Source organism: Salmo trutta, chromosome 1 (genome assembly GCF_901001165.1).
Source record: "Salmo trutta chromosome 1, fSalTru1.1, whole genome shotgun sequence".
Lineage (NCBI taxonomy): Eukaryota > Metazoa > Chordata > Actinopteri > Salmoniformes > Salmonidae > Salmo > Salmo trutta.
The window spans coordinates 27,142,129-27,166,248 of NC_042957.1; the positions used below are offsets into that span (position 1 = coordinate 27,142,129).

A 24,120-nucleotide genomic window follows, 5' to 3' on the forward strand; every position below is an offset into this window, starting at 1 on the left:
CGCTATGCGCGTTGAAAAAGTGCCTCCTTTTGCGCTTCAGTCATTGTGGCTTGAGTCGCGCAACACTGACATTTCAGCACTTTCTTGGAGGGGCAGCTTCAGTGCCATTTTATCAAGGTGATTATTGTACAAATCCCCGAGAAGCAATGGATAATATTTTAGATAACGTATCTTTTACTGGACATTCTGTCTTTTATAACTTTACTGTCGATTGGATACCTGCTGAAAGGGAAACTATTGATTTTATTATAAGATGTCTCATACCGACTGTGTATATTCTGATCATAACGATTGGGTTGTTGGGGAACATTACCTTGGTTAAGATTTTTATCACCAACAGTGCAATGAGGAGCGTCCCCAACATATTTATTTCGAGTTTGGCAGCTGGGGATCTTTTGCTTTTGGTCACTTGTGTTCCAGTGGATGCGTTCAGATACTTCTTTGAGGAGTGGATCTTCGGTGTTGTGGCTTGCAAACTAATTCCGGTCATTCAACTCACTTCAGTCGGAGTCTCGGTGTTCACTCTCACTGCACTAAGCGCAGACAGGTAAGATGAAGAGTAGGATAATGTCAAATATCCTTAATGCCAATATTGTTATGTATACTGTACCTAACTTACGTCATTGTAAATGTTATGGCAATTGCATGCTAACGTGATAGAACAATTAACATACAGTGCCTTCAGGAACGTATTCAGACCCCTTTTCCCACATTTTGTTACGTAAAGAAAGGGACCAAGGCGCAGCATGTGTAGAGTTCCACATCTTTATTCCAAAGTGAAACTTCAAGCAAAAACAAATAAACGAACAACTAAACGTGACTACGTTGTGCACAAACACAAAACAATATCCCACAAACACAGGTAGGAAAAATAGCTACTTAAATATGATCCCCAATTAAAGACAGTGATTACCAGCTGCCTCTAATTGGGAATCATACAAAACATAAACCTAGAAAATATAAACTAGAACACAACATAGAAATATTAAGCTAGACTACCCCCTAGTCACGCCCTGACCTACTACACCATAGAGAAACAAGGGCTCTCTATGGTCAGGGCGTGACACTTATTCTAAAATGGATAACATATGTTTTCCCTCAGCAATCTACACACAGTACCCCATAATGACAAATCGAAAACAGTTTAGATATATTTGCAAATGTATACAAATAAATACCTTATTTACATGGGTATTCTGACCTTTTGCTATTAGACTCGAAATTAAGCTCAGGTGCATCCTGTTTACATTGATCATCCTTGATATGTTTCTACAACTTGATTGGAGTCCACCTGTGGTAAATTCAATTGATTGAACATGATTTGGAAAGGCACACACCTGTCTATATAAATAAGGTCCCACAGTTGATAGTGCATGTCAGCAAAAACCAAGCCATGAGGTCGAAGGACTTGTCAGTAGAGCTCAGAGACAGGATTGTGTCGAGGCACATGTCTGCAGCATTTAAGGCCCCCAAAAACACAGTGGCCCCCATCATTCTTAAATGGAAGAAGTTTGGAACCACCAAGACTCTTCCTGGAGCTGGCTGCCTGGCCAAACTGAGCGATCGGGGGAGAAGGGCCTTGGTCAGGGCGGTGACCAAGAACCCGATGGTCACTCTGACAGAGCTCTAGAGTTCCTCTGCGGAGATGGGAAACCTTCCAGAAAGACAACCATCTCTACAGCACTCCACCAATCAGGCCTTTATGGTAGAGTGGCCAGACGGGAGCCACTCCTCAGTAAAAGGCACATTGTAGCCCACTTGCCAAAAGGCACCTAAATACTCTCAGACCATGAGAAACAATATTCTCTGGTCTGATGAAACCAAGATTGAACTCTTTGGTCTAAATGCCAAGCGTAACATCTGGAGGAAACCTGGCACCATCCCTATGGTGAAGCATGGTGGTGGCAGCATCATGTGGTGGGGATGTTTTTCAGCAGCAGGAACTGGGAGACTAGTCAGGATCGAGGGAAAGATGAATGGAGCCAAGTACATTTACATTTACATTTTAGTCATTTAGCAGTACAGTGAGATCCTTGACGAAAACCTGCTCTAGTCTGCTCAGAACCTCAGACTGGGTCAAAGGTTCACCTTCCAACAGGACAATGACGCTAAGAACACAGCCAAGACAATGCAGGAGTGGCTTCGGGACACGTCTCAATGTCCTTGAGGGGCCCAGCTAGAGCCTGGGCTTGAAACCAATCGAACATCTCTGGAGCGACCTGAAAATAGCTGTGTAGCAATGCTTCCCATCCAACCTGACAGAGCTTGAGAGGATCTGCAGAGAAGAATGGGAGAAACTCCCCAAATACAGGTGTGCCAAGCTTGTAGCATCATACCCAAGAAGACTAAATGCTGTAATCACTGCCAAAGGTGCTTCAACAAAGTACTGAGTAAAGGGTCTGAATACTTATGTAAATGTGATATTTCCATGTTTTATTTATTAAATTAACAAACATTTCTAAACCTGTTTTTGCTTTGTCATGATGGGGTATTGTGTGTAGACTGATGAGGAAAAATCTATTTTAGAATAAGGCTGTAACGTAACAAAATTTGGAAAAAGTCAAGGGCTCTGAATACTTTACTTTTTTTTTTGATTAATCAGTTGTTATGACTATGATTATTTTTAATGACAAGTGTGTGATCCATAAACTATATCCCCAAGTGTTATCATAATTGAATGCTGGGCAATTGTCACTGACAAATCTGTTAATTTTTTTGATTGACAGACCAAGTGTATCCCCAGAATTATTTTAAAGGGATCAAATAGTGTACACCTGCTGGTTGTAGTAACTTCAATAAGCCCAATTTGTGTTATATTGTTTTATTCAGGTACGACACGTGGTTAAATGGCCATTTATCTTCCCTGGAAGGAGCAGCATGAATGCAAAGATTGGAATAGATTGATACATGAGAAATTCAGGAGGCGTCACAGTCAGAAGTATCTGCACAGAGCATCATTTACTGTCTGCGTGTGGATGGTTAAAAGGGCAAGCATGCCCGCATCTTTGTTTGGGACCTTAATTTGACCCAGCCCCCACTTTCCTTTCCTACCCTCCACATACCCTCACCAAGACCATTGGTGCTTGGAGACATTGACCTTCTCAAGTGACCATTCTATACCCCCACAAATAGCTTGTCTTCTGGTATTAAGAGCTACTTCCTCAGCTAAAAGTTCACTGATGTCATGAAAATTCCTGGGCTGCCAAATATTGATTTAGTACATTTTTTTATTATTATTATCAAATTAAAGCCCATGGGATTTTCTGATAAAAAATAATACCCCATTGTGCAGGCCATGATAGGGGTCGGAAGATGGTGCAGGGCTTTGTAATTTGCCTTTCTATGTCACTGACCGTAATCCAGAGCGATATCAGTTGGAGGAAATGTTTGACTGTGTCACTCTTCACCGGAAATGACCATGACCATTGGCCATCCCTGTCACTAGGGGCTATTAGGACAGCCATACGGTGAGATTACAGTCTACAGCTGTTCTCTCTATGGTCTGCTTAGTCCATTTGAGCATGTAATGTGAGCAATGGAAAATACACCATTTATATGCTTACCCTATGTGATGGCTATAAAGAATGTAATCTTGTTAGCACTCCTTTGGGCACTTGCTCTCAAGCATAAAAACACAAAGAAGTGGGATTACAGCGGTTTACTACAATAAATGCATAAGCCCAGCCTTGTTTTCTCTGGTGAGATATCAAAGACTGTCAGTTTTTCTGCACTTGTCTGTTCTTGCCTGAGGCAGCGTGGTGTTTGACTATGGGGGATTTCTACAGGGGCAGAGGGCAGCTGAGGCTGGTGTAACAGCACAGTCAAGGGCTTCCAATGGAGATTCTCCTTCAAACCAGACATTTTATCAGCAGAAATATCATTTAGAAAACTGTCAGAAGGTGAAAAATCTTCCATCATTGAAGCATAAAAAAAGCCTTCATGCCCTGTGGAGCACACTTCCTCTGTTGCACCCTCATTTAATATATTTCTCCCCATTATATGACTTAGCAGGAATGGATTATTCTGTGCACATAGCACTGAGTGTTGATTTACACAGGAGATAAATCCAAAGTCTAACCTTCAAATGAGTTGCATTGATCAGCTTGTAAACATTTTTGTTTCAACATGTAGATGCACTTTGGGAGCAGTGCAGGAACACATTGCTGTTTCAGTTGAATAATTAGAATTTCATTCAGTGGCAATTATTGTAATTAATATGAGTTTGTTGTAGTCAGGACAGTAATTAATTAGCTAGTGCAATCATAATGCACTTCATAGGTCTCCTACATGTTTACAATATCACCAACAATCTATGAAGCTACTATTCTGTGCCAATGGACTCAGAGATGTCATGTCTTTGTCAAAGCCTCTTAATTTTGCAAAGAGGAAGAAAGTTAATTAGATTGATTAAATATAATCACAATAGCAAGTCACTCTGGATATGAGCGTCTGCTAAATGATTAAAATGTAAATGTAAATGATATTTCAATTTACACAAGGAAATTAGAGCAGTAAGGACAGCTGGACATTTAATTGCATGAAAAAGACTGCTTTTAATGTCATTTCAAAGGATCAAGATGAAGGAGAACTAATATTTTTCTATGGTTTTGTTGTGTTTCCAGGTACAAAGCCATTGTGAATCCTATGGACATCCAGACATCCAGTGCTGTGTTCTGGACATGTCTGAAAGCTGTGTCCATCTGGGTGATCTCCGTCCTGCTGGCGGTGCCCGAGGCCATCTTCTCCCAGGTAGTACACATCCAGGACAAGAATGTGACCTTCACCGCCTGCGTGCCCTATCCCCTTTCCAACGACATGCATCCCAAGATCCACTCCATCCTCATATTCCTGGTGTACTTCCTGATTCCCCTGGGGATCATCTCTGTATACTACTTCCACATCGCCAGGACTCTGGTCAAGAGTGCTCACGACATGCCTGGGGAGATCAGTGAGCACACGAAGAGACAGGTAGGTAACAACAACAGCAACATGTCGCTGCCTGTATCTCAAACATGTCACAAATGAGGTTTGGCTGTTGCAGATGTGGTTATTTGGAATGCTGGACGGCATATTAAGAACATCAGGTAACTTACTGGATGTCTTTGGCTGCTAGAGTGCATGTTAAGTTAGAGTGCACGTTGAGTTAGAGTGCACGTTTGAAGTCAAAGAAACTGAACTGCATCACGTTTTCTCACAATTTTTGACATAACTCCGGAACCCTTGTTACAGGTTTTCATGGAAGGAGGCTCTAGGTTTTAATGCAGATATTTCCATATGTAGCCTAATACACCAAGTAAATATTTAAAGTTTGTAAAGGGCAAGTACAGGACATTGTCAAGATGTATCACTGATTGTTGCATGGATTCTTGATCTTTACTGTCTACAGGGGTAATAAATGATAGGTCAGGGGAAGGGTGAGGTAAATTATAAATGTAACCAATGATCTGGTCGACTACATTTAATTGAGGGTCCATTGACCAAAGCGTAGTAAATCAGATGCTTCTTTGCCGTTAAGAACATCCAATGAATCATCAAACAAATGGGCTTGAATCCAGATCAGGGCCCACCCAGAGCATGATTAAACAGATGCAGTCCAAAATCCAAACCCAGCTTCCAATCATTGACATCCTGACTCAGACCTAGACCTGAACCCAAGTCATAATATATTCAAGTAGCCCCAGGAGCTTGTTGACACTGACCAATGTGAGGTTGTCATCAACAATGAGCAATGCATAGTAAACACTAGTGATGAGTAGTGCTGGAAGGCCTCCATGTGTTGTCTTATTTACAGTCAGTAGGTCCTCCAATGGAGGGAGCCCTAACTGTCCACTCATTTATAATGTTAGACAACAAGAGGGCTGGGTCCCAGCTATCTTTTAGAGTAGATACAGATTTATACTAGATTCACTGGGTGCGACACAGAAAAATACAAGAAGCAAGGACGATGACCGAATCATTGCACTTAAGCTTCCACTGTCTCTGCCTCACAGTAATCCCAACTAATCAATGTTATTGCCTCCAGATTTTTTATTTTTTTTGGATTTGAAATCAAATTAAATGAGTTAATAATCTGGGTGTACCTTTGGATTAGAAGGACAACACAGACTATTGACGTGGTGCATTGTGGTTGTGTTCTATTAGACATGCCCTATGGGGATCGGGCTGTAGAGGCTCAAGTTTCATTAAGAAGAAAACTCTGATAGCATCAGTCCCTATTGAAAAGCAGAAATTTATTTAACATTAATTATATGACAAGCTGCAGAAGCCTGATGAAAGACAGGCTAGAGAGAGAGAGAGAGAGAGAGAGAGTCTGTGTGTGTGTGTGTGTGTGTGTGTGTGTGTGTGTGTGTGTGTGTGTGTGTGTGTGTGTGTGTGTGTGTGTGTGTGTGTGTGTGTGTGTGTATGTGTGTGTGTGTGTGTGTGTGTGTGTGTGTGTGTGTGTGTGTGTGTGTGTGTGTGTGTGTGTGTGTGTGTGTGTGAGAGAGAGAAGACGAGAGAGAGAGAATATGCAGACTAAACATGATTCTGGTAAGTGTTCCAGACATTACTAAATATTTATTGAATCACTATCACATCTAACAGGCATGACTTTATGAATAGTTATAGTAACAGTGGTCTTAACTGCATTAGAAATAGGGCTTCTAGATATCATCTAATCTTTTTTTCTTTTGATTTACTCTGGAATAGAGATGGGTCCCTCCAATGGTATTATTTTTTTTTTTTTACATAGATTTACAATTTAATATGAACAATAATGCTGTCCAGGCAGACACTGCTAGTGAATTTCAGACGTGATATGTATGAATGAAAAGATACAGTCCAACCATCTCCCTTTGCCAGGGCTGTGTTATGCTGTTATGATAACTAACAATCGGTCTGAGGGCACAACATCTCCGTCTACTTCTCTGTTATTAAAATAGTTTCTACTGATCCAATGCTACAGCTGTTTTAGTAACCGCATCAACTACATTCTATTTCAATGAAGCCCTTTATCTACTTCCCAGAGTCAGATGAACTTGTGGATACCATTTCTACAGTATGTCTCTGCGTACAGTAAGTTAGAGGTAGTTTTGTGAGCCAATGCTAACTAGCGTTAGCACAATGACTGGATGTCTATGGTCACAGCTTGATAGCTTGATAGCTGTGACCGCAGATGGCCAGTCATTGTGCTAACGCTTGTTAACAATTGCGCTAACGCTAGTTAGCAACTTCCTTCAAATTGCACCCAGAGACATAAAAATGGTAGACCAGTTCATCTGACTCTGGGGAAGCAGATAAAGGGCTTCATTGCCAAAATCCCGAAGTATCCTTTAAAAACAATTGAAATGTTCACCACGTTCTCATCAACTTAGACAAAAATGTAGAGCTTATGAAATCTTAGTGTACTCCTCTGCTTTTCAAATCTTTACTTCATGTAACATGACCATCTCATTTATAATTAATATCCCACACTTCTTGCAGAGACCAGCGAATACAACAATGAATAACTAACTGTGATGTGTTAATAACAATGCAGAAAATGTCAGTTTACCTATGAAAGATTGTTGATACTGTGCCAAATCAAACAAAATGACTCAATTTGATATCCCTATCAATGGTTACCATCTTACCAGATATAACAGCTTACTATTATTGACTTACCTTTTAATTCTCTTCTGAATAATTTAAAGTCCACTTCAATACAAGATACTGTCATGAACAAAATAAAGTCAAATGATCATGCCATTTTCTTCTGTTGCAAAACCTAAAAGGATCTTGGGAAGAGTGCCAGGATCACTTGACTTGACTTGATAGCTGGCTGCCAATGAACAGCGAGCTAAATCATGACATTTACCCAGGCTATTAAATTTACACAGGGTTGATTTTCAGAGTGCCATCTCCTGCTCACCTCACTGATAGTTTCAAGTCTACCTATTTGAACCTATTTTCAAACAATCTTAGCAGTACTCAGAAGCAATAGTCCTGCCATCAATACTATTTGCCAGCCACTCTACTGTGGAATGAAGTATTGATTGGACTGGACCTTTTAGTTTCACATTTCCGCTTACGATGAAAGGTTCTCACAGTAAAGATATCTTTGACACTCCCTTATGCCGGGATACACTACACGAATTCGCCACGTTTTTGCCATCCCCGAAAATGTTCACGATCGGAGTAAAATTCTATGAAATTGGGCTAGGATCATTACATCGCGACTCGCGTAGTTTGGGCGGGTGAAGGACTCACAGATGATGCCTGTTCCGTTCTCCAGACCCCTGTCGGATGTCCTGAAATATTTTGATCGTGCATCTTGCAGTATGAGCAGTGCTACGACGTGATTTGGCAAGGACTACTGTCAATAGCCAATGAGCACTCAGCATGAGATACCAAAACAATGATCGCAAAGAGAGAAGGAACAACAAACAACACGCACGGTGTGGACGGAGGTGATGAAAGTCAGATTGCTGGAGCTGTGGAGAGAACGCAGCTGCCTTTTCAGTATTACCTACCTCTGTGTCCTACCATGGCACAAACAACAAATATATTGAATAGCAAGTATCTAGCATGCTAACTATAGGCTATAACTTTAATAAAACATGGTATATTACTTCCAATTCCCTCTGTAGAAAGTCCATACTTTCCATATCTGCCCAACCTTTTGCGAGTCCACATTCTGCGCCTTTCGTCTCTTTTGATGTTTCTGCACATAATAATGGGCACTTGCGCTGCTGGTGCTGGCACATACAGAGAACGAATAGGCCTACACCTCTGCAGTGTAGGTAGCCTACAGTATGTCGGCTGATATAGCCTCAAACAAATCGCAGAATGTGAATACAGAACTGAAGCACATGCTGTAGTACAATCAAGATTTTAATTTGGTAACATTGCAGTGTGACATGTAATAATTGTAAAATACTAAATCCTATGTATGGTGTGAGAAGGCCTTAGAGAGCTGACTGAAGGGCAATCTAAGGGAGTACTGGTGGCTCTTGCTTGTGTGTTTGTTCATACTTGTTTGGTGTCTCTAGTAGATACTGTATTGAAACTGAAGGACAATAGCCATACTACTTGTAGCCTGTGCAAAATACAGAAGAGAGTGATTTGGACAAATTGTATTTTGTAGGCCTTCTCTATGCCTTCTGGAGGGAGGCCTTCTGTATTTTGTACTCTGTAATCCTTCTGGAAGATTGACAGGGTTTTATGTTGAATATCATCATGTATTTTCAAACACTACATATTTATTTTCTTTCTTTTTCCAAGATGGAAACGAGAAAACGGCTGGCCAAAATTGTTCTGGTTTTCGTGGGCCTCTTCGCTCTTTGCTGGTTCCCCAACCATGTCTTGTACATGTACCGCTCCTTCAACTACCGTCAGATCGACTCCTCTCTGTCGCACCTCATCATCACCCTGCTAGCTCGAGTGCTAAGTTTCTCCAGCTCCTGTGTCAACCCATTTGCCCTCTACCTGCTGAGCGAGAGCTTCCGCAGGCACTTCAACAGCTCACTGCACTGCAAGAGGAAGCCCCACCACGAACGCAACACTAGCTACCTGCAGCACACCTCAGCCATAAGAATGACCTCCATCAAGAAGACCACCCCTACTGTCATCAACGGACATGGCAACAGCCAGGAGGTCACTCTGTAGGTTTAGGATGTCACCTGGTGACATGTAAGTGGTGGGAGTGGCACCAAAAAAGGTTACGTGCAAAGCTTTACAAGGTGAACTATTATGAAAAGGTCATGCATGTGTGCTAAACAGAAAATGCTTTGTTTGAAGCTGTCTTGTCTATACATTCCCCAAAATGCCACATATCACTGCTGATGAGATGATCACCCATGAACTGAACGTATACGGACATGTTGTCAACAAATCTGTCTTGAGAGATTCCGGTATCCACAATGTTCCATTTTTCATGTTTTGTTGTGTCAATCTGATACATGTTTCACTTTACACAGTTTGCATAGATATATACTGTCTGCGAAGCATGCTGTCCAAACTGCAAACCCAAAGAGCAGGTAGTTGCTCCCACAACAGGAAATCTATGTCCATGTGTTTTTATTTAGTTATTTATTTCACCTTTATTTAACCAGGTAGGCTAGTTGAGAACAAGTTCACATTTGCAACTGCGACCTGGCCAAGATAAAGCAAAGCAGTTCGACACATAGAACAACACAGAGTTACACATGGAACAAACAAACATACAATCAATAATACAGTAGGAAAATCTATATAAAGTGTGTGCAAATGAGGTAGGATAAGAGAGGTAAGGCAATAAATAGGCCATGGTGGCAAAGTAATTACAATATAGCAATTAAACACTGGAATGGTAGGATGTGCAGAGGATGAATGTGCAAGTTGAGATACTGGGGTGCAAAGGACCAAGATAAATAAATACAGTATGGCGATGAGGTAGATTGGATGGGCTATTTACAGATGGGCTATGTACAGGTGCAGTGATCTGTGGGCTGCTCTGACAGCTGGTGCTTAAAGCTATTGAGGGAGGTAAGATTCTCCAGCTTCAGGGATTTTTGCAGTTCGTTCCAGTCATTGGCAGCAGAAAACTTGAAGGAGAGGCGGCCAAAGGAAGAATTGGCTTTGGGGTTGACCACTGAGATATACCTGCTGGAATGCGTGCTACGGGTGGGTGCCGCTATGGTGACCAGTGAGCTGAGATAAGGCGGGGCTTTACCTAGCAGGGTCTTGTAGATGACCTGGAGCCAGTGGGTTTGGCGACGAGTATGAAGCGTGGGCCAGCCAACGAAAGCGTACAGGTCGCAGTGGTGGGTAGTATATGGGGCTTTGGTGGCAAAACGGATGGCACTGTGATAGACTGCACCCAATTTGTTGAGTAGAGTGTTGGAGGCTATTTTGTAAATGACATCGCCGAAGTTGAGGATCGGTAGGATGGTCAGTTTTACGAGGGTATGTTTGGCAGCATGAGTGAAGGATGCTTTGTTGTGACATAGGAAGCCGATTCTAGATTTAATTTTGGATTGGAGATGTTTAATGTGAGTCTGGAGAGTTTACAGTCTAACCAGACACCTAGGTATTTGTAATTGTCCACATATTCTAAGTCAGAACCGTCCAGAGTAGTGATGCTGGACATGCGGGCAGGTGCGGACAGCGATCGGTTGAAGAGCATGCATTTAGTTTTACTTGCATTTAAGAGCAGTTGGAGGCCACGGAAGGAGAGTTGTATGGCATTGAAGCTCGTCTGGAGGTTAGTTAAAAACCTGTTGAGGACAGACGTTCCGCTAGCGGAACGCCTAGCCAATATCCAATGGAACAGCGTGGCGCGAAATACAAAACCTCAAAAACCCAATAATTTCAATTTCTCAAACATACGACTATTTTACACCATTTCAAAGATACATTTCTCCTTAATCCAACCACATTGTCCGATTTCAAAAAGGCTTTACAGTGAAAGCAAAACATTAGATTATGTTAGGAGAGTACATAGACCAAAATAACCACCCAGCCATTTTCCAAGCAAGGACATGTGTCAATAAAACCCAAAACACAGCTAAATGAAGCACTAACCTTTGGCGATCTTCATCAGATGACACTCCTAGGACATTATGTTACACAATACATGTATGTTTTGTTCAATGAAGTTCATATTTATATCCAAAAACAGCTTTTTACATTGGCGCGTGATGTTCATAAAATGTATTCCCACCAAAAACTTCCGGTGAATTTACAAAAATACTCATCATAAACGTTGACAAAATACATAACAATTATTTTAAGAATTATAGATACAGAACTCCTTTATGCAACTGCTGTGTCAGATTTTAAAATAGCTTTACGGAGAAAGCACATTTTTCAATATTCTGAGTACATAGCTCGCCATCACGGCCAGCTATTTTGACACCCGCCAAGTTCGGGGCAACCTAAACTCAGAATTAGTATTAGAAATATGCTCTTACCTTTGCTGTTCTTTGTCAGAATGCACTCCCAGGACTGCTACTTCCACAACAAATGTTGTTTTTGTTCCAAATAATCCATAGTTATGTGCAAATACCCCCGTTTTGTTCGTGCGTTCAGGTCACTATCCAAAGGGTAAATGCGAGCGCAATTCGAGACACAAAAAGTCAAAATGTTCCATTACTGTACTTAGAAGAATGTCAAACGCTGTTTAAAATAAATTTTTATGGTATTTTTAACGTAAAATTGCGATAATATTCCAACCGGACAATAGCGTATTCATTCAAGAAGAAAAAGAAAAAACAGCGAGCTCGCGGGACCGCGCATATCCAATCCCTTTGTTGCCAGGCAGACCACTCAGTAACTGAGCTCCTATACTCTGCCCAGTGACAGGAGAAGGCTCAAACCACTTTCTGAAGGCTTTAGACAGCCAATGGAAGCCTTAGAAAGTGCAACGTAACCCCACAGATACTGTTGTTTCGAAAGGGACTAGAAAGAAGAACTACAATTCTCAGATCCTCCACTTCCTGGTTGACTTTTTCTCAGGTTTTTGCCTGCCATATGAGTTCTGTTATACTCACAGATACCATTCAAACAGTTTTAGAAACTTCAGAGTAATTTCTCTCCAAATCTACTAATAATATGCATATTCTTGTTTCTGGGCAAGAGTAGTAACCAGTTTAAATCGGGTACGTTTTTTCATCCGGCCGTGAAAATTCTGCCCCCTATCCATATCAGGAAGTTCGTCTAGAGGTTAGTTAACACAGTGTCCAACGAAGGGCCAGAGGTATACAGGATGGTGTCGTCTGCATAGAGGTGGATCAAAGAATCACCAGCAGCGAGAGCAACATCATTGATGTATACAGAGAAGAGAGTCGGCTCGAGAATTAAACCCTGTGGCACCCCCATAGAGACTGCCAGAGGTCCGGACAACAGGCCCTCCGATTTGACATACTGAACTCTATCGGAGAAGTAGTTGGTGATCAGTGTGCTGCTTAGCTTCCTTTACTGTCCAACTACCCTATACTGGGCTCAAACCAGTGATCCAGGTTTCCAACTGTTAATGGAAACCTGTACACCACTATTGCAGGACAGTAAGAGGATAAATGCCATATGAATTTGTTTATTAGATCACTTTGATAATGCCATTTCCTGTGCTATGTTTGAGTGTTTATCTTCAGATGCTCAATGTGACACAAATGTTTGCTGTTTTGTTAAGTAAAATATGTCCCAGTATGTTGAACTGCAAATGCTGCAATATGATTGCTGTAAAAAATAAAATAATAATATATATATATATATATATATATATATACAGTATATATATATATAGGTATGTGTATATATATAAATAAATATGTATATATATATATATATGTATGTACACTGTACAGTGAGGGAAAAAAGTATTTGATACCCTGCTGATTTTGTGCGTTTGCCCACTGACAAAGAAATGATCCGTCTATAATTTTAATGGTAGGATTATTTGAACAGTGAGAGACAGAATAACAACAACAAAAAATCCAGAAAAACGCATGTCAAAAATGTTATAAATTGATTTGCATTTTAATGAGGGAAATAAGTATTTGACCTCCTCAATCAGAAAGATTTCTAGCTCCCATATGTCTTTTATACAGGTAACGAGCTGAGATTAGGAGCACACTCTTAAAGGGAGTGCTCCTAATCTCAGCTTGTTACCTGTATAAAAGACACCTGTCCACAGAAGCAATCAATCAATCAGATTCCAAACTCTCCACCATGGCCAAGACTAAAGAGCTCTCCAAGGATGTCAGGGACAAGATTGTAGACCTACACAAGGCTGGAATGGGCTACAAGACCATCGCCAAGCAGCTTGGTGAGAAGGTGACAACAGTTGGTGTGATTATTCGCAAATGGAAGAAACACAAAAGAACTGTCAATCTCCCTCGGCCTGGGGCTCCATGCAAGATCTCACCTCGTGGAGTTGCAATGATCATGAGAACGGTGAGGAATCAGCCCAGAACTACACAGGAGGATCTTGTCAATGATCTCAAGGCAGCTGGGACCATAGTCACCAAGTAAACAATTGGTAGCACACTACGCCATGAAGGACTGAAATCCTGCAGCGCCCGCAAGGTCCCCCTGCTCAAGAAAGCACATATACATGCCCGTCTGAAGTTTGCCAATGAACATCTGAATGATTCAAAGGACAACTGGGTGAAAGTGTTGTGGTCAGATGAGACCAAAATGGAGCTTTTTTGGCATCAACTCAACTTGCCGTGTTTGGAGGAGGAGGAATGCTGCCTATGACCCCAAGAACACCATCCCCACCGTCAAACATGGAGGTGGAAACATTATGCTTTGGGGGTGTTTTTTTGCTAAGGGGACAGGACAACCTCACCGCATCAAAGGAACAATGGACGGGGCCATACACCGTCAAATCTTGGGTGAGAACCTCCTTCCCACAGCCAGGGCATTGAAAATGGGTCGTGGATGGGTATTCCAGCATGACAATGACCCAAAACACACGGCCAAGGCAACAAAGGAGTGGCTCAAGAAGAAGCACATTAAGGTCCTGGAGTGGCCTAGCCAGTCTCCAGACCTTAATCCCATAGAAAATCTGTGGAGGGAGCTGAAGGTTCGAGTTGCCAAACGTCAGCCTCGAAACCTTAATGACTTGGAGAAGATCTGCAAAGAGGAGTGGGACAAAATCGCTCCTGAAATGTGTGCAAACCTGGTGGCCAACTACAAGAAACGTCTGACCTCTGTGATTGCCAACAAGGGTTTTGCCACCAAGTACTAAGTCATGTTTTGCAGAGGGGTCAAATACTTATTTCCCTCATTAAAATGCAAATCATTTTATAACATTTTTGACATGTGTTTTTCTGGATTTTTTTGTTGTTATTCTGTCTCTCACTGTTCAAATAAACCTACCATTAAAATTATAGACTGATCATTTCTTTGTCAGTGGGCAAACGTACAAAATCAGCAGGGGATCAAATACTTTTTTCCCTCACTGTATATATTATTATTATTATTATATATTTTTTACAGCAATCATATTGCAGCATTTGCCGTTCAACATACTGGGACATGTTTTACTCAACAAAACAGCAAACATTTGTGTGTATGTATATACAGTGCTTTTGGAAAGTATTCAGACCCCTTGACTTTTCCACATTTTGTTACAGTACAGCCGTATTCTAAAATGGATTAAATAAATAAAAATCCTCAGCAATTAACACACAATACCACATAATAACAAAGGAAAAATAGGTTTGCATATGTATATATATATATATAGAAAAACTGAAAAACTTTATTTACATAAGTATTCAGACCCTTTGCTATGAGACTTGAAAGTTAGCTCAGGTGCATCTTGTTACCATTGACCATCCTTGAGATATTTCTACAACTTGATTGGAGTCCACCTGTCGTAAATTCCATTGATTGGACATGATTTGGAAAGGGACACACCTATATTTATTAGGTCCCACAGTTGACAATGCATGTCAGAGCAAAAACCAAGCCATGGGGTTGAAGGAATTGTCCGTAGAGCTCTGAGACAGAATTGTGTCACGACTCAGATCTGGGGAAGAGTACCAAAACATTTCTGCAGCATTGAAGGTCCCCAAGAACACAGTGGCCTCCATCATTCTTAAATGGAATAAGTTTGAAATCACCAAGATTTTTCATAGAGATGGCCGTACAGCCAAACTGAGCAATCGGGGAAGTGCTTTGGTAAGGGAGGTGACCAAGAACCCGATGGTCACTCTGACAGAGCTCTAGAGTTCCTCTGTAGAGATGGGAGAACCTTCCAGAAGGACAACCATCTCCGCAGCACTCCACCAATCAGGCCTTTATGGTAGAGTGGCCAAATGGAAGCCACTCCTCAGTAAAAGGCACATGACAGCCCGCTTGGAGTTTGCCAAAAGGCACCTTAAGACTCTCAGACCATGAGAAACAAGATTCTCTGGTCTGATGAAACCAAGAATGATCTCTTTGGCCTGAATTCCAAGTGTCACTTCTGGAGGAAACCTGGCACCATCCCTAAAGTGAAGCATGGTGGTGGCAGCATCATTCTGTGGGGATGTTTTTCAGCGGCAGAGCCTGGGAGACTAGTCAGGATCGAGGCAAAGATGAACAGAGCAATGTACAGAGAGATCCTTGATGAAAACATTCACCTTCCAACAGGACAACGACCCTAAGCACACAGCCAAGACAACGTTGGAATGGCTCCGGGACAAGTCTCTGAATGTCCTTGAGGGACCCAGCCAGAGCCCGGAATTGAACCCGATCAAACATCTCTGGAGAGACCTGAGAATAGCTGTGCAGCGACGCTCCCCATCCAACCTGACAGAGCTTGAGAGGATCTGCAGTGAATAATGGGAGAAACAACCCCAAATACAGTTGTAAACGGTCTGAATAGTTATGTAAATGTGATATTTCTGTTAAAAAAAAAAAGATTTATCAAACATTTCTAAAAACCTGTTTTGCTTTGTCATTATGGGGTATTGTGTGTACATGGATGAGGGGAGAAAACTATTTAATGCATTTTAGAATTAGGCTGTAACATAACAACACGTGGAAAAAGTCAAAGGGTCTGAATACTTTCGAAGACACTGTATATATCGTGTGGTTTCTTTTGCAAACTTTGATAATTCCATGCACAGCATAGCTTCATTGAACATGTACATGAATAAGCTCTAAGAAAGTGTGCTTTCTGAACATGATTAATCAAACTCTATCAATTACAGTCAATTACATTTAATTACAATTATCAAGAGATCATGATTATTGGATTAAACCCACTCACATTAACTAATCCAATCCTATCTCTTCCTCTTAATCCTCCCAATCAGGAAAGCAGTTATAATTTACATAATTTCTGTAGGATAATGGTCAAATCAATCTATCTGTTTATTAGTGATATGTCCTAATACACTGATCTCAAGTGATTAGTCAACAGGTGCCTCACTGGAAAAGGGATCGGTGTCTGTAACCACTGAGCAAACTCAATGGCTGAATCTTCAACTACTTTCTATGGTCTGTCCATTTTCCACCACCATGGAAATTGATTTGTGTTATTCTACCAGAGTTCTCTCTTCTTTCATATTTTGTGATGACTTGAAACATGGTATGTACAATGTAAAATACATTTGTGTTTGAAATTCTTCATAATTTAATGGACCTACCTCACTGCCACCAATGCAATGTGACACTACACCCACCTCCTAATTACTGTGGATTTGCTCTGCTTGGGGAATTGGAATGGGATCCTCCAAGGCTCCTGCTGTGTGTCTGGGTGATAAATATCCACAGCATGTAATATAATCACAACAATATTAAAAGAATGTCATGTTGACTGTGCCAGGTAAAATTCTGTGAATAATTGTAACGTTATGATACGTATGCTTTTCAGACCTGGGTTCTGTGTATGTGATTGTGTTATTTAAATACTTATTTTCTGTGTAATGGAGTATTTTCAAATAATGTGGCCCGAATCAACTATTTCTATTAGAAGTATTTTAAAGTATTTTCATTTTTTTTCTATTAATAACCTATTATTTTCAAATAATATTTTCAAATGCCTGGGTTAAATACATAGGTGTGTATTTGAGTATTTTAAAATACTTTCCAAGTGTATTTCCAAATACATTCCAATTTTCAGTATGAAAAATATTGAAATATTTACTTCCAAATGTCTTTAAAAGTAAATGAAATACCATAAATAGTATTTAAACCCAGGTCTGATGTTTTTTTCTTAATATTGATATTTAAAATGCAAAAATATTTGCTTTGCATGTGTTGCTATTACATTACTGCACATAATATAAATGTGATCCCATTAATAAATTCTACTCACAAGATGTTTGTCTGCATGCATATTTGACATGCCTCTTAACTTATTCCAACATTCATTAGTTTTATTTATTCAGGACCATGCCAATGATAAGGTGAGCAACCTGTCTTTATTCATTTCAGAGAGCACATGCAGTCAGACTTGACACAGTAGAGATAATGGATATGTTATAAATCATTATTTGTTGTTGAAAAGCTGGCTTCATCTCAAGGCCTGATTTGGTTTGAAAGAACCCAGTGGGTTGACTTTTCATTTCCTCCTGATTATCGAATTCCGAATAGCGTGGCTCACAGCGCAAACACGATGGGCTTATAGCCATAGGAGGTGAGTATTCAATGAAAATGGACTCATAGTATAAAGGAGGTTTACTCATGAATTGTGTTAATTGTGCTGTAAATTGTTTATCCATCAACAATTTGTACAACACAGGTTATACCTGCATGACAAGGATATTTAAACAGTATAAATCTGTGGCATAAAGTGAGAAACATAACTGACAGTTTTCCTTAGCTTTTACTCTATTACATGATTTATGAACTACCACACTATTGTGCATCTATCACATGAAATATGACTCTGCTGCAAATACACTGGATATTACTTAATTGTTCACAGGAGAAATATGTTCAATATTCAATATTAAAATGGGTCTGAAATGGGTTGACATCTCTGGAAGAACCAAAGTCTGATTTGGTATGCCGCCACTGGTGAACATCAACTTTGCTATCAGCTTCATGGCCAGACAACATGGTTTGGAATTACTCCTGACACATGAAAAACATTAGAAATAAGGTCAATCAAACTCAGAAATCAGTAAACCAGGCAACCATGATAACAGCATACTTTTTGCCAACTTACCTGATAGTTAAGAAAGTTAGAACAGGTCCAATTCAAGCTAGATATATTAACTACACTCTTAGAACAAAGGGTTCCAAAATAGTTATTCTGCTGTCCTCATAGGAGAACCCTTTTTGGTTTCAGGTAGACCCCTTTTTGGTTCCATATAGAACCCTCTGTAGAAAGGGCTCTACATGGAACCCAAAAGGGTTTTGCAAGGAACCAATAAGGGTTCTTCAAATTATTCTCCTATGGGGAAAGCCGAAGAACCCTGTTAAGTTGTAGATAATACATTCTTTGAGTTTTGTGTATCAGGAACACTGCCGGTACCATGTTGACCCTTCACGTGGACTGGTGGTGCGTGTGTTTGTATGTGTAAACCCTGCCTTACCAAGATCAATGGTGCTGAAACTGTGTGTGTGTGTGTGTGTGTGTGTGTGTGTGTGTGTGTGTGTGTGTGTGTGTGTGTGTGTGTGAAGCGACAATAATACACATTTACAATAGGCCTATATCAAAAAATACGTACAGTATTGTTAGATACATATAGGCCTATTGTAAATGTGTATTATTGTCGCTTCGCCGTCTTTATTGCAAAAAGAAATCCAAATACACAACCTTAAGCTACATATTCATTTGACACGGGTAATGAACATTGTTTAGCACAGCAATTGATGAAGAACGTTCTAAAAACATCCCCGACAGAAACCGGCAACTGTAATTGTCACGTCCTGACCAGTAAAAGGGGTTGTTTGTTATTGTAGTTTGGTCAAGGCGTGGCAGGGGGTGTTTGTTTAGGGTGTTTCGTTTTTTGGGGGGCAATGTTCTATGTTAGTATATTTCTATGTCTGTGTCTATTTAGTCTATTTCTATGTTCAGGGTTTTGGTTTGGCCTTCAATTAGAAGCAGCTGTTCTTCGTTGCTTTTAATTGGAGGCCATATTTAAGTAAGGGGTTTTTATCACTGTGTTTGTGGGTAGTTGTTCCGTGTATCGCGTTTAGCCTTACAGGACTGTCTTCGTCGGTGTTTGTTATTTTGTTCAGTGTTCACATTCCTTCTCAATAAAGAAGATGAGTATACACGTTCCCGCTGCGTTTTGGTCCACTCAATACAATGAACGTTACAGTAATATGGTTCCCCAGAGAATGTTCCCTTGGGTCCATCACGCAATGTCCTAAGGATTAGTCAAATAAAAGTCCTGAGAATGTCCTAAAAAGGTCCTGACATGATCCTCAGCGACATCCTGGGACTGTACAGGGAACTAAACAAAGGTCCCACAGAATGTCCATGCGATGTTCTCGGAACGTCAGTAGGGTAATGTTGCACCGAAACCCTTAAGGGAGCGAATGGGAATGTCCTCGGGACGTCCCCTGTTTGCTAGGTGGTGACAGGGTGACGAGACTCAGCATGCCATCCATCTGAGAGCCTGTTGAAGCCATCCTTAGAGGACCCTCCTGTCCTCATTCTCTGATGCTCTCCCATGGTTGGATCACTGGTGGATATAAAGGATTATCAGGGTTGGGAAGTAACTGATTACATGTAATCTGATTTTCCAAAAACTAACTGTAATCCGTTACCAGGAAAAATATTGTAATCATATTACACATACAAAAAACTAGATTACTTCTTGGATTACTTTTAAACTCAGTAAGGTTGTCATCACAGGACCAGAGGCTTGCCAGAGGTGCTGTTCTGGAATGTCCACCACAGGTGGTAGTGTGAGGAGATGAGGGAGGTGTGCTTCCTAACTCCCTCTGCCTCTAACCAACCTGTTCCTGTCTTGTCAGTCAGTTAACACTTAATAGCACTCTTATTAGAGATAGATAGGCAGGCAGTGTAATCTAATTACTTTCATCTCAGGGATTCAAACTAGTGACCTTTAAGTTACTGACCCAACACTCTTAACGCTAGGCTAAAAGCATTACAGCGTGATTGAAATTTAAAGGCAATGTTCACACGTTAGCGGAGACTGCGTTCATGGTAAATGGTGCATATGTTGGCTCAATCGGAAATTACCTTTTTAGTGGTTCAGCGATACTGACTGGATAGAGCCCTAAACCATGTTCCTTTTTTCAATGCTGAATTGAATGTCATTGAGAAAACCGAAAGGTGTCATGTTTTTTTTGCAAACATCCTTCAGAATTAAATCCAATTGTCCTCGAAAGGTCAACCTGGAATTTATAGATGAGATACCAACAAATGGGATGGTTTGTACACTAATTATACTGAACAAAATCAAATGCAACAATTACTGAGTTGCAGTTCATATAAGATATCAGTCAAATGAAATCAATTAATTAGGCCATAATCTATGGATTTTACATGACTGGGCAGGGGAGCAGCCATGGGTGGGCATAGGCCAACCCATTTGGGAGCCAGGCCCTCCCACTGGCAGTTCCCCAGAGAATGTTCTCTTGGGTTCATCACGCAGAATTCGTTTTTCCCCACAAAAGGGCTTTATTACAGTCAGAAATACTCCTCAGTATCATCAGCTGTCCTGGTGGATGGTCTCAGATGATCACGCAAGTGAAGAAGCCGGATGTGGAGGTCCTGGGCTGGCATGGTTACACGTGGTCTCAGATTGTGAGGCTGGTTGGACTTACTGCCAAATTCTCTAAAATGACGTTGGAGGCGGTAGAGAAATGAACATTCAATTTTCTGGAATCAGCTCTGGTGGACATTTGTGCAGTCAGCATGCCAATTGCACGCTCCCTCAACTTGAGATGTCTGTGGCATTGTGTTGTGTGGCATTGTGTTGTGTGACAAAACTGCACATTTTAGAGTGGCCTGTTATTGTCCCCAGCACAAAGTGCACCTGGGTAATGATCATGCTGCTTAATCAGCTTCTTGACATGCCACACCTGTCAGGTGGATGGATTATATTGGCAAAAGAGAAAGGCTCACTTAACAGGGATGTAAGAAAATTTGTGCACAACTTGAGAGAAATGAGCTTTACGTGTATGTAACATTACTGGGATATTTTATTTAAACTCATGAAACATGGGAACAACACTTTCCATATTTTTTTTATTCATTTTTGTTCAGTATATTTGATATTTGTACTAATCAGAGAGCAAGATATAAGGTAAGCGAATTAAGACTTGTATTTTGTGTTGTATAATCAGGTAGAGTAATCCCACGGAGCACGTGGCTTACATTATCTGTATAGTTTAATGGTTTTTTTAGAGGATATGGCTGTATTCTAATAGTAATTTGAATTAAAGAAAAGTTTCAAATGCCTTTGGTTATCTGAAAGATTTTGACGGGTAGATGCCACTAAATTTTGACTTTTGTTCAATAAATATGGATTAATAAATACTTACGATGTGACTTTATTCATGCTTTATATTTCAGTTTAGTTTCATCTTAGCTGAACATGATAGGTATATACTGTACATCAAATGTGGGCACTACATCAGAGGTACATTTTTACAGGTTTCAATTTACAGTTGATGTAGTCAGAGGTACAGTCCGCCCACACTCATCACAACTCAACTCCACTGATCTAGCAACATCTCAGAAACAATCCAAATGCACCCTCTGTGTTCATGCCACTTCCTCATTCGAAGGAAATTACATTTGATTCCTGACACAACATACTTCTTCCACTTAACATTGTTAAATCTCAGCACTTTTCACCTTGAAGAAAGCCTTGTAAAGACTGTCATATGTCAAGGTTTCTTATCCGCTGTGCTCTGGATGCTGGGTGCTCTGGAGTATCTACACATTCTAATGACAATTACCATTTAAATGGGCCATATGTCTTGAGTCTAAAGATAGGACCATGTACTTCAAAAAGCTGGGTCTTTTGAGAAACAGCATTCCTCTGTAGGTACACCAAATGAAGTAATGCATCATTTCGATCATTATTTAATTCATATTAATGTGTTAAATTATTCATATGGTCCTCAATGACAATTCCAACAGTCAAGCTTTGATCAGCTTATTCTGATCATCTATCATGCAAACGTGAATGATATGCCTCTGCACCTTTTTTTTTCGAAAGTAAAAATGTTGTCACCAGTGGAAAGTCCTCCACTCTGGGTCTTTAGGGTTCACTCCGTATTCAAATCTCAGTTTCTTTATTCCGGTAAACTACCACCACCACCACCACCACCACCACCTCCTCCTCCTCCTCCTCCTCCTCCTCCTCCTCCTCCTCATTCACTTGCCAGGGTCAAATAATAGACAAAGTGAGCAAACCCAGGGCGCAGTTAAGTAGCGGCCTCTGATTGATTTCAAATGTCTGCCATTTAGTCTCTAATTACAACTGCAAACAGGTGTGGCTGTTCTGCTGCAGTCTGGCAGTTTGCCCTTGAGCTGTACGTGGTGCTGCCTCTGGGGAATACTTCCCACTGCTGTCCGTGGTCCTGGCAGCCAGAAAACATAGAAATCTTGCAGGCACATACCGTCCATTCACCACACAACCCCTGAAACCGTTACAATATATATATATATATATATATATATATATATATACATATATACAGTTGAAGTTGGAAGTTTACATACACCTTAGCCAAATACATTTAAACTCCGTTATTCACAATTCCTGACATTTAATCCTATTAAAAATTACCTGTTTTAGGTCAGTTAGGATAACCACTTTATTTTAAGAATGTGAAATGTCAGAATAATAGTAGAGAGAATGATTTATTTCAGCTTTTATTTCTTTCATCACATTCCCAGTGGGTCAGAAGTTTACATACACTCAATTAGTATTTGGTAGCATTGCCTAAATTGTTTAACTTGGGTCAAATGTTTCAGGTAGCCTTCCACAAGCTTCCCACAATAGGTTGGGTGAATTTTGGCCCATTCCTCCTGACAGAGCTGGTGTAACTGAGTCAGATTTGTAGGCCTCCTTGCTCTCACACGCTTTTCATGTCTGCCCACAAATTTTCTTGAGGTCAGAGCTTTGTGATGGCCACTCCAATACCTTGACTTTGTTGTCCTTAAGTCATTTTGCCACAAAGTTGGAATTATGCTTGGGGTCATTGTCCATTTAGAAGACCCATTTGCGACCAAGCTTTAACTTCCTGACTGATGTCTTGAGATGTTGCTTCAATATATCTACATAATTTTCCTTCCTCATGATGCCAACTATTTTGTGAAGTGCACCTGTCCCTCCTACAGCAAAGCACCTCTACAACATGATGCTGCCAACCCCGTGCTTCATGGTTGGGATGGTGTTCTTCGGCTTGCAAGCTTCCCCCTTTTTCCTCCATACATAACAATGGTCATTATGGCCAAACAGTTCTATTTTTGTTTCATCAGACCAGAGGACATTTCTCCAAAAAGTACGATCTTTGTCCCCATGTGCAGTTGCAAATCGTAGTCTGGCTTTTTTTATGGCGGTTTTGGAGAAGTGGCTTCTTCCTTGCTGAGCGGTCTTTCAGGTTATGTCGATGTAGGACTCGTTTTACTGTGGATATAGATACTTTTGTACCTGTTTCCTCCAGCATCTTCACAAGGTCCTTTGCTGTTGTTCTGGGATTGATTTGCACTTTTCGCACCAAAGTACGTTAATCTCTAGGAGA

The 24,120-nt window shown here is 40.7% G+C and overlaps 1 protein-coding gene across 2 annotated transcripts; it reads left to right on the forward strand.

The window, feature by feature from the left end:
* The first annotated feature begins 41 nt into the window (after window positions 1-41).
* On the forward strand, window positions 42-10,110 carry nmbr (neuromedin B receptor). 2 transcript variants are annotated; one of them, XM_029751449.1, is made up of 4 exons: window positions 42-117; window positions 421-547; window positions 4,623-4,968; window positions 9,241-10,110. In XM_029751449.1, the coding sequence occupies exons 3-4, from the start codon at window positions 4,645-4,647 to the stop codon at window positions 9,622-9,624; spliced, it is 708 nt and encodes a 235-aa protein (XP_029607309.1). In that variant the 5' UTR covers window positions 42-117; window positions 421-547; window positions 4,623-4,644; the 3' UTR covers window positions 9,625-10,110. The 2 variants fall into 2 exon arrangements, with proteins under 2 accessions (XP_029607309.1, XP_029607299.1); XM_029751439.1 differs by having other exon boundaries at window positions 51-547.
* Window positions 10,111-24,120: the final 14,010 nt, after the last annotated feature.